Genomic DNA, 19,052 nt, shown 5'->3' with positions numbered 1-19,052 from the left:
TTGAACCTGATTTCACTGTTCGCCTATTACTCTCCCTCTACAATTTTTACCCCCACTCCCTCTCACACTTCCCTCATTAACAAATTACGATTTGCCTCAGGGTGCGTTCTATCAACCGATCACTTCTTTTAGCCAAGCTGTGCTATAAATTTCTTTTTTCCGCATGACGATTCAATATCTTCCCCTTTGATATGCATTGTACCACCTGCTCTTCAACATTTTTCTGGAGCACTACATTTCAAAATCTTCTATTGTCTTCTTGTCTGAGTTGTTTATCATACATGTTTCACTTCTATTTAAGGCTACACACCAGACAAATATCTTTAGAAAACGTTTAAATTTTAATTTGATGTTAACGAAGTTCTCTTTTTGAGAAATGCTTTTCTTGCTATCTTCTATCTCTATTTTATATCCTCTCTGCTTAGGTCATCAGCATTTATTTTGATGCCCAAGCAGCAAAACTCATCAACTATGTTTAGTGCTTCATTTCCTTATCTCATTTCCTCAGCATTGCCTGCTTCAATTCGACTAGCCCTATTACCCTTGCTTTCCTTGTTGTTCATCTTGATCATATAACTTCTTTTAGACACTATCCATTCCGTACAAATTCTTTTACAAATTCTTTGCTTATGTGACACAGTTGAAATGTCCTCACCGAAACTCAAGATTTCTTTTCACAGAGCTTTAATCTCCTTTCCAATTTTGTGTTTGGTTTTCAGACTGAACAACATCTGGATGCGCTACAAATCTGTGTCACTCCCTTCTCAGCCACTACTTCCTTTATTGCACTTGTGTTGTTTCACAGATGGTCTCTTTTTCGGTGAAGAGTTGCATAATGCAACTTTGACTGTCAATGTTTACAATCTACGAAAATTAGATGGCGGTCAGTTGAACAGATGAAGCTGAATGCAAAATATGTTAAGTTGATTGTGCGATAGTTCTCTCACGTTCCTGCCTTTGCCTTCATTGGGATTACGCGGATGATATTTTTCCGAAAGTCTGATCATGCGTAACTTCGGATCATTAACGTAATAAAACAAATCGGTATTGACTCTTCAGTGGTGCAGCAAGAGATTGACTCTCAGACGCCGCTGCTCGGTGTATACGCACCTGTGGCGGTGACCGATCCTTCGAAGTCGCAGACGCCGACGATGAACGGAACTGGCTGGAAGTCCCCGCTGAGCATGATGTCTGTGGGGTGGCGCGTCATGAAGGCTCCGCCCTCGGCGTCTGGGGGCTCCAGGGTGCCCACGAACGGGAAGATCCAGCTGCGGGCCTTGTCCTGGGAACACGAACCAGTGAGCCGAAACATTACGACCACCTGCTGAATAGCGGGCTGTTCCGCTTTTCAAACACAGTACAACAGATTCTGCTTAGCACGGATTCTACAAGTTCTTGACAGTATTGCAGAAGTATGTGGCCTCAGATGTCTTCGCACAGGTCAAGTAATTCCCGCAAATTATGGAAGGGTAGTTTAGAGGCATGCAGCCAGTGCCCGACACGTGTTCAAATGGATACATATCAGGCACATTTGCTGGCCAAGACATCAAAGTGAGTTCAGTGTAAGGCCCCTCAAACCACTGCAGCACGATTCTGACCTTGAAACACGGACAGTTATCCTGTTGGAAGATGTCGTCGCCATCAGAGAAGACTTCAACCATGAAAGAGTGCAGGTGGTCCGCACTGATATTCACATACTTCACCGCTGTCGTGATACCATCGATTACCGCCACAGATCCCATGGAAGCCCAACCCATAGCATAATTCTGCCCACACTGGTCCGCATCTGAGGCGCTGTGCGCGTTTCGTGCAGCCCTTCTCCCGAGTGACGGCGTGTGAGGACCCAACCGTCGACCTGGTGTACAAAGGAGTGTGATTAATTCTACAGGTGACACGTTTTTGTGGATCCACGGTGAAAACTCAGGGATACCATGCCTATTCCACTCATAACTGACGATGTCGTTGGGCCAATATAGGAACACGCAGGGTTCGTGTGATGTGGAGCAACATGTTCCACAGTGACCCTTGAACTGTGTGCTCCAAAACCCTTGTGTCGGCAACAGCACTGTACTCTGTCGTCAGATCTGCCGCAGATCGCTGCCTACCTGGAACTACACACTGGTGGATCCTACAGGCTCTATGTTTTGTGATGAGACATGGTCGTCCAGTACCATACGGCCTACTCATTACTTCACGATCCTTCAACCACTTTCCACAGCTGCTCACGACAGTAGTACGCCAACAGGCGATCAGCTTCACCGTTTCAGAGAGTCTCGTTTCCAGCAATAGCACCACAGCAATGTCCCCTTTTTCGAAACCGTTAATATCAATGGATTTCCGCATTTGTGGCCCATTGGCCCATTGGCCTCTATTCTGCTTACATCCTTTCCTTACTGCGTCTCGTGCCTGCAACACCATGAGGGGGCATTGAACTTGGAGGTGGGGCAATGTTCGTAATGTCTCGGCTCATCAATAAATAAATGCCGTGTGACTAGTGTTTCCTGTCGGGTAGACCGTTCACTGGGTGCAAGTCTTTCGATTTGACGCCACTTTGGCGACTTGCTCGTCGATGGGGACGAAATGATGATGATTAGGACAACACAACATCCAGTCCCTGAGCGGAGAAAATCTCTGACGCAGCCGGGAATCGAACCCGGGCCCTTAGGATTTACATTCTCTCGCACTGACCACTTTTTTTTTTACACTAAATGAAATGCATCCTCTGCAAAAAAAGAAAAAAATCATTGTAAAACAAATTACAAATTTAAAGGAACAGGGATGTTTTATTTATTTATTTGTTTGTTTTCAATAAAGATCACTCTGTTAAAAGGAACATGTAGATCATTTGATGGTGTAGTATGTGCATTACATATTGAGTGGTAAGAGAAGCGTGAGGTTCATTATCAGCTGTCAAACGTGCACACCGACTGCACACGGCACATCCCAACTGCGTGGGGGGTCAAGGAAGACTGCCTGAAGATAGTTGGCAAAGGTTTTCCGATAGTGTGACCATCTACGAACCTCATTGTGGGCTTGCTGCAAGAAATACCAAACGTCAAGTCGCGACTTGGCAGCATCCCCATAGAGGTACGCGATCGTCCAACCTTTGACCCAGATGATCGACTGTGATTTAGTCGCCGGAAAGTAGTCACTATCCGGATGTAATAAGGAAGCAGATGTAATATGTTGGGGGATCACACGGAGGTAGCAAGCCACCATGTGTCTTTCTAGGAGCCAGACGTCCTCCACCGCGATTACAAGTTAAGCGGTGATGGTCGTCATCCACTTGGCGACATTTCGGACATAGTGGAGTGTCCACTAGTCCAATTGCATGGAGCCGTTGGTTGGTGTTGAACTTGCCACAGGCGACAGAGAACCACAGTGCCCGAATGAAGGTAGGAAGGAATTTTTGGTGCACATGTCTCCAAATCTTCGGCCAATGCAACTTGGGGTGTTTGAGTTCAATGACGTCGTAGCAGCCAAACATAAAAATCCATCGCGCGTGGCAGTCTCGTGCGCGGAAGCCCGTCTATGATATAACTAACAAGGGAACCTCCCCATCGCACCCCCCTCAGATTTAGTTACAAGTTGGCACAGTGGATAGGCCTTGAAAAGCTGAACACAGATCAATCGAGAAAACAAGAAGAAGTTGTGTGGAACTATGAAAAAATAAGCAAAATATACAAACTGATTAGGCCATGTGCAAGATATGCAACAGAAAGGACAGTGCGAGTTTAGGAGCACCGTGGTCCCGTGGTTAGCGTGAGCCGCTGGGGAAGTAGAGGTCCTTGGTTCAAGTATTCCCTCGAGTGAAAATTTTACTTTCTTTATTTTCGCAAAGTTATGATCCGTCCGTTCGTACATTGACGTCTCTGTTCACTGTAATAAGTTTAGCGCCTGTGCTTTGCGACCGCACCGCAAAACCGTGCCATTGTTATTGAAGTCGCGAGCTGTATTTGCTGGATTCATATTGCCCACGGAATACATCTCACGTATTTAATGCACTCTCGTCCAAAGCAGTGAACAGTCAACTGCCAGCCAGGGAGCCTCGTTAGCAGGAATACTCTCTCTTCCGTGCGATGTGGTCGACTGACGTCATGTGTTTCGATGTTTGTTTAGGTGTAGCGTCCCCATACTACGACGCAGTTACCTCGCATCGGACGGACGGACGGACGGACAGATAATAATTGTCTGAGAATAAAAAAATTAAACTTTTCAGTCGATGGACAACTTGAACCAAGGACCTTTGGTACGGCAGCCGCTCACGCTAACCACGGGACTACGGCGCTCTAGAGCTCAGGCTGTCCTTGATGTTGCCTATATTGCGCATTGACTACTCAGTTTGTATATTTTGCTTATTTTTTCATAGTTCCACACAACTTCTTCCTGTTTTCTGGATTGATCTGGATTCAGTTTTTCAAGGCCTATCCACTGTGCCAATTTATAACTAAATCTGAGGGGGCTGCGATGTGGAGGTTCCCTTGTAAGTTCAAAGATAAATGTTGATACATGCGCAAAATGTGGCGTAATGTTGTCCACCGCCACCGGAGGTGCGAGGGACGCTGGAACCAGGAGATCCAGTAGGCGGGATGTAAGGGAATCACCCCCGCTTCGCCATTGCTTGCACATCGTGGCTAGAAGGAGCGCCGTCGCTCGGCAGTGAACATTCGTAAGTCCGAGTCCCCCCTTGTCCGTAGGGAGCATGAGCGTTGCGTATCGCACCTTGAGGGGCGACCCAATCATCACAAAATAGCCTAGTGCTGATTGAAGTCGACGTCCGAGCGTGAGTGGTAGGGGGCAGGATCTGCGAAATATGCAACATTTGAGAAATCACGTAAGTGTTCAGATATTCGACTCGCTGCGAAGGATCAAGGCGCCGTAGGAGATGTTGTCGGACCATGGTACGTGTTGTCTGTAAAATACGTCGGTAGTTAACTGCCGCAGTATGTTTTACAGATGAGGTAAAGTCTATGCCGAGATAGCGGAATCGTTGCACATAAGGAAACGGACTGATTTCTTCCGGCGTAAGGCCCCTTCCCACCGGCATTGCCGCCGATTTGTTCATGTTCACTGCACTACCCGCCGTCACACTGTGGTCCAACAACAGTTCAAGGACCGCCTTCACCTCTTCCTCAGAACGAACGAGCAGCAGGAGGTCGTCCACATAGGCACGACATTTGAAGGTGTAGCCCCGCAGTTCCATCCCAGAAAGAGAATTTGTTAGCCTCCCAATCAATGGTTCCAACGCTATCGCGAACAGCAGCATCGAAAGAGGGCAGCCCTGGCGAATGGATCGTCGAATTTGAATGGGCCCTGCTATACGCCCATTAACCTGTACCAAGGATTGTGCGCCCCCTTAAAGGCTTCTAATGAGACCAGTAAAACGGTCTGGAAATCCCATTTGTTCCAGTACAGCGTACAGATAGTTGTGACACACCTTATCAAAAGCACTGTCAAAATGAACCGCCATCATCGCCGCTTTAAGCCAGCACTCCTCCGCCAGCGCTATCACATCACGGCATTCGCCAGTAGCTGTTTGCACACTCACCGATCCACCCGGTGTCGTCTGTTCTGGAGAGAGAGAACGCTACGAATTAACATACGACATCGGAACGCTAGCAACCGTGCAAAGACCTTATAGTCGGCATTAAGCAGGGTGATGGGGCGATAATGTGTGACCGTAATCCCTGGCTTCGGTTTATGTACTGGCACCAAGAGGCCTTTCATAAAAACCGGTGGAATAGGCGCATCGGAATTTAACATCTCGTTGTACATTTCCGTCTATCGCGGTGCCATTTCGTTGCAAAACTCTCGGTAAAATTCAGCAGGAAGCCCATCAATGCCTGGGGACCGATTCAACGCACCTTGTGCGATCGCATCATGTACTTCCTCACAGCTAATGGCTTCCAGTAAGGTTCCCGCGGCTTCCACCGTCAGTGTACGGGAGACGTGCGTGGCTATACGGTCGAGGTCATCGACACGGGCTGCTTCTTCCCGATAGATGTGTTGGTAATGGTCGACGAATGCTGTCACTCTTCGGTCTTGGCGGGTAATTAATTCCCGTACCAAAACGCGTCGTCGGTGCTTTCGTTCATTCACGACGTGGTACATGGAAGGAATCTTGTGCCTTATCGTATCTTTGAGATCTGCCGCGCACCATGGTTCCCCTAAGATGTTTCCAGCTAAAGCCACTAGTTTAGCTTGTATCCTTTTGCGTTCGATCCAGACGTCCTGTCCCGGCGGACCATCATCCAGGTCACGCAGCGCTGCAGAATAAAAGTCGGTCGTACGGCGGCGCCATTCTGCCATCTCCCTTCTACAGGGTGTTACAAAAAGGTACGGCCAAACTTTCAGGAAACATTCCTCACACATAAAGAAAGAAAATATGTTATGTGGACATGTGTCCGGAAACGCTTACTTTCCATGTTAGAGCTCATTTTATTACTTCTCTTCAAATCACATTAATCATGGAATGGAAACACACAGCAACAGAACGTACCAGCGTGACTTCAAACACTTTGTTACAGGAAATGTTCAAAATGTCCTCCGTTAGCGAGGACACATGCATCCACCCTCCGTCGCATGGAATCCCTGATGCGCTGATGCAGCCCTGGAGAATGGCGTATTGTACCACAGCCGTCCACAATACGAGCACGAAGAGTCTCTACATTTGGTACCGGGGCCGCGTAGACAAGAGCTTTCAAATGCCCCCATAAATGAAAGTCAAGAGGGCTGAGTTCAGGAGAGCGTGGAGGCCATGGAATGGTCCGCCTCTACCAATCCATCGGCCACCGAATCTGTTGTTGAGAAGCGTACGAACACTTGGACTGAAATGTGAAGGAGCTCCATCGTGCATGAACCACATGTTGTGTCGTACTTGTAAAGGCACATGTTCTAGCAGCACAGGTAGAGTATCCCGTATGATATCATGACAACGTGCTCCATTGAGTGTAGGTGGAAGAAACTAAAATGAGGTCTAACATGGAAATTAAGCGATTCCGGACACATGTCCACATAACATCTTTTCTTTATTTGTGTGTGAGGAATGTTTCCTGAAAGTTTGGCCGTACCTGTTTGTAACACCCTGTATATGAGATGAACGTACGGCGAAGCGTCGGTTTAGCACAAGTCAGCCACCAATCAAGCTTCGTCGCATACCTTCCAACCCTTCGCTCACACATCGTCCATGTCTCAAGGATCCGTTGACGGCATTCAGGATCATGTAGATGTTGAATGTTTAGTTTCCACGGGGCCTTACTGTTCCACACCTCTCTACGGGGAAGAAGCACCGTACAGATGTAAGCGCTGTGATGCCAATGGCCAGCGTTCGGCGTCCTGGACATCATTTGCATGAGCCCGTGAGATACAAATGCGATCTAACCTGCTCGCCGAATGACTTGTCACGTAGGTGTATCCCGGTGCAGCTCCATGACGTAACTCCCACGTGGCACTAAGTACAAGGTCGTTGACAACGAGTCGCAACTCCTGGCTGATGTTTGCTTGCGGCCATTGGTCTTTCTGGCTGAGAACACAGTTGAAATCTCCACCAATTATTACACATTCATAACGTCCATGGAATAATGAGGCAATGTCTTTTGCATAAATTCGCGCTCTTTTTCGCCGCCGATTATTTCCCGACGGCGCATAAAGATTGATGATGCGTGTCCCAAACGTCGTGAAAGCCATTCCCCTGGCCGACGGAAGATAACACACGTTTCCCACTGGGAAGCCATCTCGCACGTTAACTGCCACCCCACTCCCATTGTGATCTCCATGTGACGAATAGGACTGGCAGCCTGCGATGTATGGGAGTGCAGCTATGTGGACTTCCTGCAGCCAAGCAAAATCCACATCAGATACCCAAATCGTTTCCTTCAGTAGGTGTCTTTTGGCCGGTGAACGCACGTCATTTATATTTACTGTCGCAATACGGTTCGCATGGCGTTGAATCCCACTCTGTGTAGGCGCCGCAACATCATCTCCCTGCATCGGCGCTGGGGCTGAGTTATAAGACGTTCTCTCGCCCATCTCCCTTCACCTTCAGCAATAATTAGGCCGTCTTCGTGAGTGCCGGCTGCCTCTGTATGACGTCCGGCGCCTCCTCAATATCGTCATACCACATCTTTGCAGGCAGTGATATATTCGTGTCCATAGCCACAGCATCTGCGTCTGGGGAGCCAACTGGTTGTGCTTCCTCTTCAGCATCACCGCGTCCCGGTACCGGCAATGTGACAGACCGCTGCCGGTCTGATCGAACAGTTTCCATTGCCTCGTCCTGTGTCGTAGAGGCTGTTGTGTCGTCTTGGTCCACAGGCACATCGTCGTCGGGGCAAGGGGAGTCATCCCTAGGAGATGTCGTGCGACTCCGCCGTTTCCTCCTTTTCGGGGAACGTTGTCTGCGTGTCCTTCCTTCCGTGTCCTCAGATTGTAGGGAAGCACGTCTGCCCGACAAAAAAGCATCCGTAGGAACTGGAAGTGTTTCGAGTCCCATCGTTGTACTTGGCGGGAGTTCGGTCTAAACTGATGTTGTCGTCACAGAGTGCGTTCCAGACGAAACAGCATCCGTAGTAGCTGGAACTGCTTCGTGTACTATCGGTGTGCTTGGTGGGAGTTCGGTCTCATCTGATGTTGTCGCCGTAGATTGTATGCTCGATGGAGCAGCATCCTCTGTCATCCCGACGTCTGCTACAAGGTTTCAGAGAGTGCCATCATTATCTTCCATCGGGGCTGTGTCCTTTCCTTCATCAGCGGACGCAGTGAGGGCTTCGGCATAGGTGATCGGTAGTACTGTCATCGCCGGCGACGGCTCCCGCACATCTGAAGGCAGTTGAGTAATCCGCCGTTGCATACAGTTCGACCTGAGGTGTCCCTCCTGGCCACAGCCAGAACATGTACGTTGGTGACCATCGTAAATCACCACCGCCCGACAACCACCAATTGTCAGATAGGACGGTACATGCTTCTGAAGATCAATAGTGATCTGTCGCACTCCGTTAAGAACAGGGTACGTGGCGAATTGTGTCCAGCGTTCTGCTGTGTGATCATGTACCGTGCCGTATGGCTTAAAAGCCTCGATAACGTCGTCAGTCGGGAGATCAAATGGAAGCTCAAAAACCCACGTATTGTCCGTACACCCAGACCAGCATGTCCTACAGTAACCGTGCCGACATTCCCCTCACCGTGGCAAAATCGGAGATCTGCTTTTGTCGCCTGTAGAATTCTCTCACACGTCGCGTCATTTACCATCTTAACATACACCGTGGGGCTAATGATGGACAGGTGAATTCCGACAATATCGTTTGGCGGTATCTTGACTTCCTCTCGAATGAATCGCTCCACTGCTAAAGCCTTTGGTCGTTCGTAGTCTTTGCAGAAATTGAATCGTAATGTAGTCTTCCTGTACTTGTTCGCCATGATCGTTGTTACTAGCCCGCGCGCAGCCTAAGTCCACAAGTTAACAAAACTCGCACACGCCGCACAGACGGAAGTATCGGACCGCCGCTTCGCACGGCCGCTAGCGCCGAACTGAGACCAACTGAGCTACCGGGAGCGGACTTGGCTCATCAATGTAGAGGTCCCTTTTAGAGCTGACCTTGCCATGTCGTTGCCAAGAAAATACGGCGACACTGTGCCCAGAAAAGGACGTGGAGCGCCGCTAGTTTCCTCTAAAGGATTATCAGCTCACCTGATAAAATACTGGACACCTCGTTAAAAGAGTCCACTAGCACTGTGGAGATGTAGACTGGTTGGAACTGGTACGGGCTGATCACGCGACCGCCTGTGGACATTTGCATCTACATACTACACAAGCCAGCATACGGTGCACACGCTGTATACTGGGCCCCTGCTAGTCATTCCCTCTCCTGTTGAACTCGCAAAGACAGCGAGGGAAAGACGACTGTCTATATGCCTCTGTACGAACCCTCTTATCTTGTCTTCGTAGTCCTTAAACGAAATGCTCGCTGGCGGCAGTAAGATCGTTCTGCAGCCAGCTTCAAATTCCGGTTCTCTAGCCTTTGTCAATAGTGGAAAGATAATTACATCCAGACCCTAAGCTGCCGACATCAACAGTGTAAGACGTGGTGGTCTCCTGACCTTCATTGCTTACATATTCCGCCCTCACAATCATATTCCGCACATCAAGACACTTCATTCGAACCGAACTCGATAAGATAAAGTCAAAGTTGTATGAATTCATGGGGTTGAAATACTCGAGGCTGGCGTACACACATACATTCCAGACACGACGGTCACAGGAGCTTTAGGTTCAAGAGAGGCAGACCACACACCGGGAGGCTGGTCCCTTCAGAGGACAAGTCAACCTCGGCCGCCCTTGGAGCAGACAGCGTGTGCCCGAGTGAAAGGGGGAAGGGCCCTGTGTTCTGCTTAAAAGCAAATTCCGCTACATTGTGTGGGCTCACCCAGCCTACGCATTCTTCACAATATATCACGCAGTTTCAGAGATTTTCACAGGGAGACAGCAAACGCCAAACGCCGATACTACAGATTTCCGGATTGGTCGCCTTAAACGAAACGTCATTCTCCCGTTTTGGAAGAGCAATGCTGATTGGCAGACGATACTTCTGACGCCTTGAGCTGAAGGAGTAATGGAAGAGACCGAAAGACATACCCCTTCACGTCTGGCGTGGAGAGGCGCCGTTCCGTTGTCACTCTTGGAGCGAGGAACAAGTCTCTCTTGAGTACTTCACTGGGAGAGCACCTCAGTCGAGAGCGAATCAAAGTGCGACTCTATATTGAGTCCTTGCGATTAAGTGTTTTCACTGTGTTGGCCGACACACTTATTGTGCGGTGTGAACAGACCGAGTTATAGTTAAACGCCTGCGAGCGAATTTTTGAGTGGCATCACAGTGGACTGGTTATCTGACCGGTGTACCACGCCAATAGTTTGACTAGGGGCGAATAGGAGTCTCTGACTTCATCAAGACGTAGGGAGAGTTTTACTGGCGGAGGCCAATCCAGATAGAACGAGAGTTATCTTATTCGTCAGCAGCGAGCGGCGCAGACAGCAGTCATCGCAGCTTACGCTATTGTCCGCTACAGCTCTTGCGAGCCCCATATTTCCTCCACAACAGTACACTTCACTGCATTTCACGCACGACAGCCTCGACCGTACCTAGCAACATTCTAAAGGATAATTATTGAAGTTGAGTAGGAGCGCTTCTAAGCCATTCTGCCAAGTCAATAACAATCTTAAACTTTGTATAGAAATTTCATTTGCGAATCCTATCCTTGAGAGGTAACTTGATATTCCGAAAAGAACCAGGATATAACTTGTTCAATTCGTAACTAAAAGTGCCATTCCGATTTCTCAGAGTTGTTGCAAAATAAATAATAATTTTCATTAGTTTTATGTTTTTCTTACACTAACTAGCACTACTCCAGTACCCAAGTATCCCACTAGTTACGTAAGAAATCTTTTTGTGTCATTTCCTTACAGTGGACGACTCCAGAAGATATTTATTGATGAAAGTTTTTCAGGCATTTCTCTTTAGAACGTTAAGAGCGTCTGTCTGACTTCTGTAGTAGTGTGGGGGTGGAAATTGCGTCTTGCAGGAGCCACAGGGTAAAGAGTACATCACACATTAATCCGTTGCACAGAATAACAGAATAGCAGATCAACCCCACCACACAACGGGGCAGTTGAAAATGTGTGCCCCGACCGGGACTCGAGCCGGGAATCTCCTGCTTGCGTGGCAGACGCTCTATCCATCTGAGCCACCGAGGTCATAGAGGATAGTGCGACTGCAGGGATTTATCCCTTGCACGCTCCCGGTGAGACCCACATTCCCAACTTAATCGCCACACACTACGTTTGTACTGTGTAGATACCATCTTGATATTTGGCGATAGAGTTCCTCGAAGAAAATGTCGCCTTCCTTCCAGGGCTTCCTGCCTGAAATCCTGAAGCATCCCTGTAATACTTGCGAGTTTGTCAAACCTGTCACTAACAAAGCTGGCAGCCCACCACTGAATTGCTCCGTTGTCATCCTTCAGTCCCACCTGGTGTGGACCCGAAACACTCTAGAGGTACTACAGCACTGGTCCCGCTGTCTCCTTTATGAATCAAACACACTTTCCAAGAATTCTCCCAATCAACCGAGATCGACCATTCGCATTATCTACTACAATTCTTGCATGATCGTTCCATTTCATAACACTTCGCAACGTTACGCCCGGATACACTATGGGATCAAAAGTATCCGGACACCTTGCTGAAAATGACTTACAACTTCGCGACGCCCTCCATCGGTAATGCTGGAATTCAGTGTAGTGTTGGCCCTCCCCTAACCTTGATGACAGCTTCCACTTCCCAGGCATACGTTCAGTTAGGTGCTGAAAGGTTTCTTGGGGAATGGTAGCCCATTCTTCACGGAGTGCTGCACTGAGGAGAGCTATTGATGTTGGTCGGTCAGGCCTGGCACGAAGAAGCGGTTCCAAAACTTCCCAAAGGTGTTATATAGGGTTCAGGTCAGGACTCTGTGCAGACCAGTCGGTTACAGGGATGTTATTGTCGTGTAGCCACTCTGCCGCAAGCCGTGCATTATGAACAGGTGGTTGATCGTGTTGAAAGATGCAATCGCCATCCCCGAATTGCTCTTCAACAGTGGGAAGCAAGAAAGTGCTTAAAACATCAATGTAGGCTTGAGCTGTGATAGTGCCACGCAAAACGACAACGGGTGCAAGCCCCCTCCATGAAAGCATGACAACACCATAACACCAGCGCATCCGAATTTTACTGTTGGCGCTACACACGCTGGCAGATGACGGTCACTGGGCATTCGCCACACCCACACCCTGCCATCAGATCGCCACATTGTGTACCGTGATTTGTCACTCCACGCCGGCCAGAGTGGCCGAGCGGTTCTAGGCGCTACAGTCTGGAACTGCGCGACTGCTACGGTCGCAGGTTCGAATCCTGCCTTGGGCATGGATGTGTGTGATGTCCTTAGGTTAGTTAGGTTTAAGTAGTTCTAAGTTCTAGGGGACTGATGACCACAGCAGTTAAGTCCCATAGTGCTCAGAGCCATTTGAACCATTTTTTTGTCACTCCACACAACGTTATTCCACTGTTCGGTTGTCCAATGTTTACACTCCTTACACCAAGCGTGGCGTCGTTTGCCATTTATCGGCGTGATGTGTGGCTTATGAGCAGCTGCTCAACCATGAAATTAAAGTTTTCTCACTTCCTACCTAACTGTCATAGTACTTGCAATGGATGCTGATGCAGTTTGGAATTCCTTTGTCGCGGTCTGGATAGATAGGATTCTCTTCAACTGCTGGCGGTCTCTGTCAGTCAACAGAAGAGATCGCCCTTTATGCTTTTGTGCTATACGTGTCCCTTCGCGTTTGTATTTCTCTATCACATCGGAAACAGCGGACTTAGAGATGTTTAGGAGTGTTGGAAATCTCGCGAGCAGACGTATGACACAAGTGACACCCAATCAGTTGACGACGTGAAGTCCGTGAAATTGGCAGACCGCCCCATTCTGCTCTCTCACGATGTCTACTGACTACTGAGGTCGCTGATATGGACTACCTGGCAGTAGGTGGCAGCACACTGCACCTAATATGAGAAACGTATGTTTTTGGGAGTGTCCGGATTCTTTTGATCACATAGTGTACGTACGTGGCTTGATGGACAATCAGGGTCCCTTATGCACCTAGACTGGTAGTCTAAACCATTCATTCTTAATCCCACAGGAAACGTCCTGTAATGTCCGTAGGAATGTACACACGCCCAATATTTCTTAGATCTGTGGGATCTGATCCTTAATGAGTGGTTTGGCTGGATTAGGCGTACCTGAAAAATATTTGCAAACTTTCTTGCTCGCAGAATTGAGGTCATTGTCAGGGGAAGAGGGGGTGCTACACAGTATTAGCGTCATGTCTGTTAGGAGTAGCTGATTTTGTACTGTTCGCTTCTGTGTTTCCAGTGTGCAAGGAATCGAGATGGGAAGTCAGAGCAGGCGAAATTTTCTTTACTCTCCGTAGACGAGGTCACTCATGCCCACCTGCGTGCTGGCACTCGTGTCGGTGGTAAGTTGAATCCTGTTGATGGAAAACTATTACCACCAGTATTTACACGGCCAGGGGAGCAGAGATGGTGGCTCAAAGAATGTCAAATCAAACATCTTTTAGCTGTCTAAATTTGCAAACATTTTATTGGGCTACCAGTTTCGGCGATGTATCATGCCATAGTCAGGCCCCCTGACCGACGTGTAGAAAGATTCCAACATCGATCCCAGTCAAAATAGGGGCCAGCACTGGTGTCTGTAAATTTTTGATACAGCGATGACTTCAACATTATCAGAGCATTCTCAGAAAAACCCGCCTCCATAGACGAGGTCACTAACGCTCATCTGCGGAGTGGCACGCGACTCGGTGGTAAGCCAGTTCGAATCATGGTGGTGGAAATTTTTCACTGCCAGTATTTATATAGATAGGAGGCAGGGATGGTGCCTTAATGAATGACGGTGATGACGGTGATGTTTAAGTGATGGCTGTATCAAAAATCTACAGATACCAGTCTCTGAATGCTGGCCCCTATTTTGACCAGAACTGAGATTGGAATCTTCCTACACGTAATAAGATGGCGTAATATATAACCGAAACAGATAGCCCACAAAATAACAGTTTGGAAATTTGGAGGCCTGAAAGATGAACAGCCGAGGCCCCGCAACCATATGGACATACGATGGTGTACAGTTTCTGATGACCAGTGTTTACGCTGATATCCTGGATTAAATTCTAAACCTCTCAAGGAATCTCATGAAATGAGGGGATGAGACACTGTTGATCCATTAATCGACTGGGGCCTTTAGACGTGGTGGTCCCTTTGGTAGTGTCTGAGACCAGCAGGCTATGTGCTGGCACAACAAAAACACAGTGCAGTGTACAAACAATTATCAGAGTCATCGACACGGCACGATGCGCACTTGACATGCTATAAAACATCGGAGGAAGGCAAAGGCGAACCATTTCTACACGGCACTTGCCTACAATAACGACGAAGGACTACTGTATTTTCTCCTCTACACTCAGACCTCGAGTATAGGACTCCTTTTCATCTCAGAAAAAATAAGTTTGGTGACACATTATGAAATATCTTTTTGAAACTCACACATAACATACATACATACACAGAGAGAGAGAGAGAGAGAGAGAGAGAGAGAGGTGCATACACTGTTGACACTGAAATGTGGCGCGGTACCTCTTCTGTACGGCCGAATAGGGCGCTCTCCTGCAGTAGCCTGTCAGGCTGCTTCCTGAGGAACTCCACCAGCTCCTTGGAGTCCTGCGTCTTCAGGCCGAGGTGCTCTCCCAGTAAGAAGGACCTCGCACGCACGTCTTTCGTGAACGGCCCATCTCCGGTCGCCACTCCACTCTGGGCGATGGCTCTCCGGAACAGACCTGCCATACCGAAAGCTGCTAAAGTGACCTTACGTTTACATTTATGTATCTACATCTACAGTTGCATTTATAGAGACATCTGCATCACCATCTACATCCACATTTACATTTACATCTGCATCTACAGTTGGATTTATAGATACATCTGTATCACCATCTACATCTACATCTACAGCTACATCTCCATCTATATTGTAAGGTGTCAGGCAAATCCAATACCATGAAAACCCTGACATGATAGCAAATCCGGCAATATGTCACATAGCTCTGAATAAATCCTGACATTAAATTAACCAAAGTAATACGATCAACGAGTGAGCAAATGGAATACCACAGACTAACACAAGAACGCCTAAATGCATGTCATACCTTCCCACCGTGAGACAGACGCAGTTCCGAGGGGAAAAACGAGAACAGAAGCCGACCGCCAAGACCACCTCCAGCCCATGTTAAAAGATAGAGCCCTCCAGAAGAACAGTATAGATCTTACGATAACACTAAAAGGACCACACCAGCTGCAAGTTTTAGTGTGAGACTGTACGCGTCTCTGTTACGTAGCAAACATTAAAAACATTGCACCACTATGAAAAGTATAACGTTTCTCATTGAACAGACAGAATTTTTGTAGGCGGAGCTTAAGGTTAACATTGAGACCCTGATTGGTCAGTTGAAAACACAGCGAGATAGCTTTTCTTAAACGAACTTCGGTAAATTGTAGTAAGGAGAAGTTAGAGAGGAGTTTCTTCCGAGATGGCGACGTGCGTGGAGCTGCGCCGCCCGCTGCCCGCCGCCCCCTGACGCTGACTGACCACCGACAAGGCAATGAACGCACGCCGTGCCGCCATAAGGCTTCACTCAGAACTGCAGAAGTCTCATCTGTTACATCCTCTTTCTACGTAATACTAGTGTCGATCGTCAATTAAACTTCGTGGTATTCACATTTGCTATTAGAAGTTAAAATCTGAAACGCGATGATTTTTCTGTTATATAATTATTGAGAAGCCACATCACCCACTGTAATTTACGACAAGTTAAATAAGTAATTAAAGATAATTGAGGGTCACTGTAGACCATTTTGATAGTTTTCTCTTTTATGAAACTTAACTTAAACCTAGATTACAGATGTGATAAGGCAAAGGTCATCCTTCGATCCATTATAGAACTTAGAAACCCATTCAGGGAATATTCGTTCACATTTTTGTTGAACGCAGTTGGTTTTTATCAACCTGTATTAAAATATTTCCTTCTATCAATAGTGCAATTTATAAACAATGTTTTGTGAGTAGAATAAAAATTCCAATAGTAAACTTAACTACTTTCTCGACGTTATTTTATCAGCTAACTAAAAATAGAAAAGCCTTGAACGCCTTCCACTAAATTTAGTTAGTATTAAGATTCTTTTACAGGGAGTGCAGTGGAGCTGAGGCTGAAATCATTAAGTATTTGATTATATCATCGCTAGTCTCACTGAACTCTACTGAACTCTACATGTCATGTGTGGTCTGGCGTCTCCTTACCAGCAACAGGTCCCAGGTTCAAACTAATCAATTCCCTAAAAAACACGCTCAGAGCGTCGTTGCGCGAAAGTGGTAGGGAGACACGACTTAGATCAAACAGACACCACGCAGAATGTTAGAACATATACATCTGTATCTACAATAATATCTGCATCTACATCTGCATCTGCATCACTATCTGCATGTATATTTACATCTGCATCTGTGTCTGCACCTGCACTTGCATGGAAATCTACATCTACTTTTAAATCTGCATCTACAACTAAATCTACATGTGCACCACATAATCTGCCTTTGCAGATGTGTCTACAGCAAAGTGTTTGATGCTTTCTACCGCTGCTGGTCATTCCGTTTCCTATTCCAATGCCGGCCGGAGTGGCCGAGCGGTTCTAGGCGCTTCAGTCTGGAACCGCGCGACCGCTACGGTCGCAGGTTCGAATCCTGCCTCGGGCATGAATGTGTGTGATGTTCTTAGGTTAGTTAGGTTTAAGTAGTTCTAAGTTCTAGTGGATTGATGACCTCAGATGTTGTCCCATAGTGCTCAGAGCCATTTGAACCATTTGAACCTATTCCACTCCCGAAGGAAGCGAGAGACAAGTTGTAGCCAGTATGGCTAGGACCCTAATCTCCTTTGTATTGTATTGTATTGTAGGTCGACGACTACAGCAGTCCACATCAGCCCCCCGCCGCTCCACAACGACTCACTCTTTCAGGATTATTGTGAAGTTTAGCCCCCGGTGGACCCCCCCCCCCCCCCCCCCCCTCCTATGGAACGTCTCACACCAGACAAGTGTAACCCCTATGTTTCCGTTGTAGAGTAAAGGTGGTGTACGCGCACGTGGAGAACTTTTTTGCTCAGCAATCGCCGATATAGTGTAGCTGAAGCGGAATAAGGGGAACCAGCCCACATTCGCCGAGGCAGATGGAAAACCGCCTAAAAACCATCCACAGACTGGCCGGCTCACCGGACCTCGACACAAGTCCGCCGGGGACCAGGTGCTCCTTCCCAAGCCGGAAAGCTGTGCGCTAGACCGCTCAGCTAACTGGGCGGGCGTAATCTCCCTTACTTTGTCCTTAAGCGAGATGCACTTAGAAGGCAATGGAATCTGTTTGCGCTCTGCCACGAGTGCTGGTTTTCTGAACTTCCTGAACAGCTTTATGCGCGCAGTGCTTCACAGCACTCAAATAAGTCAGAGAAGAATTTTTAAACTTGCAAAAGCTGTTATATTAATCATTTTTATGATTTTAGATTAGTTTCTATTTTTAATCACTATTAGTGCAGAAATATATGAAATGGGGAGAAGATTTATTGCCACAAAAAGTATGTACAAAGCCAGATTCAGCTAAGCAGTTCACTGCAGATATTTTCGGAACGTTTTGTGATACTGTAATTGTATTTCCACTGAGATGATCTGTGAGAGAGTCCTTACTAAATCGCGTATAATCTATTATAGCTATGTTAATTACACAAATATCGGTATCAACTTCGCTTTTTCAAATCGAACTATGGTAATTTATGCTGCTAGTATGTAGTCTATAAAAAGAAAAATTCAGTGGCGTTCCAGTCTTCAAAATCTGATAACAAGTTTCGGAAAAATTACAAAATTTAGAACTTAGGAATTATTTATTTTGAAAATGAAACTGGTTGCTGTCTTATACGGCATTTCGTGAGTTCATATCCAAAAAAGGAAATGCGTTATGTCGTATATGGAAGAAACAGCTTTGCGCCGTCGCAATACCAATATAAAAGGAGAATCCAGGAAATGTAGCTTTCATTCTGTTTGTGCCGTGTACGTGTCGAGTGATATTTAATAATTTCTATTGAAATGCTCGAAAAATAAAGCGGATAAATTCAAAGCGCAGTGCATAGCTAAAGATAATGCACATCAAAACAGGACCTTGACATCGTTGCTCATAGAAGTAATCTGAAAACGAATGTCAGAGCGAAAACTCAAAATGTACGAGGAAACAATTCCTGAAAACTTATCGAAAATAGAAGTTAACAAAAGCACACACGTGAAATAAAACCCCTATTCAATAAACCACTATAAATTAATAGCACCTACTATCGCTATAAACATAGATTACTGCAATCATACGGCA

At 47.0% G+C, this 19,052-nt stretch overlaps 1 protein-coding gene across 1 annotated transcript in view; it reads right to left on the bottom strand.

Moving 5' to 3' along the window:
- The window catches only part of LOC124550936 (esterase FE4-like), a 128,007-nt gene that overhangs the window by 52,484 nt on the left and 56,471 nt on the right, over positions 1-19,052 (bottom strand). The window contains exons 5-6 of the mRNA XM_047125744.1: positions 15,233-15,432; positions 1,111-1,282 (exon numbers count right to left, since the gene is read on the bottom strand). Of these exons, the coding sequence (XP_046981700.1) occupies positions 1,111-1,282; positions 15,233-15,432 (372 nt within the window). The remainder of the gene's footprint in view (positions 1-1,110; positions 1,283-15,232; positions 15,433-19,052) is intronic.

Source organism: Schistocerca americana, chromosome 9, assembly GCF_021461395.2.
Source record: "Schistocerca americana isolate TAMUIC-IGC-003095 chromosome 9, iqSchAmer2.1, whole genome shotgun sequence".
NCBI lineage: Eukaryota > Metazoa > Arthropoda > Insecta > Orthoptera > Acrididae > Schistocerca > Schistocerca americana.
The sequence above is the reverse complement of the archived record's forward strand: the minus strand, read 5'-3'. Positions and strand labels throughout refer to the sequence as shown.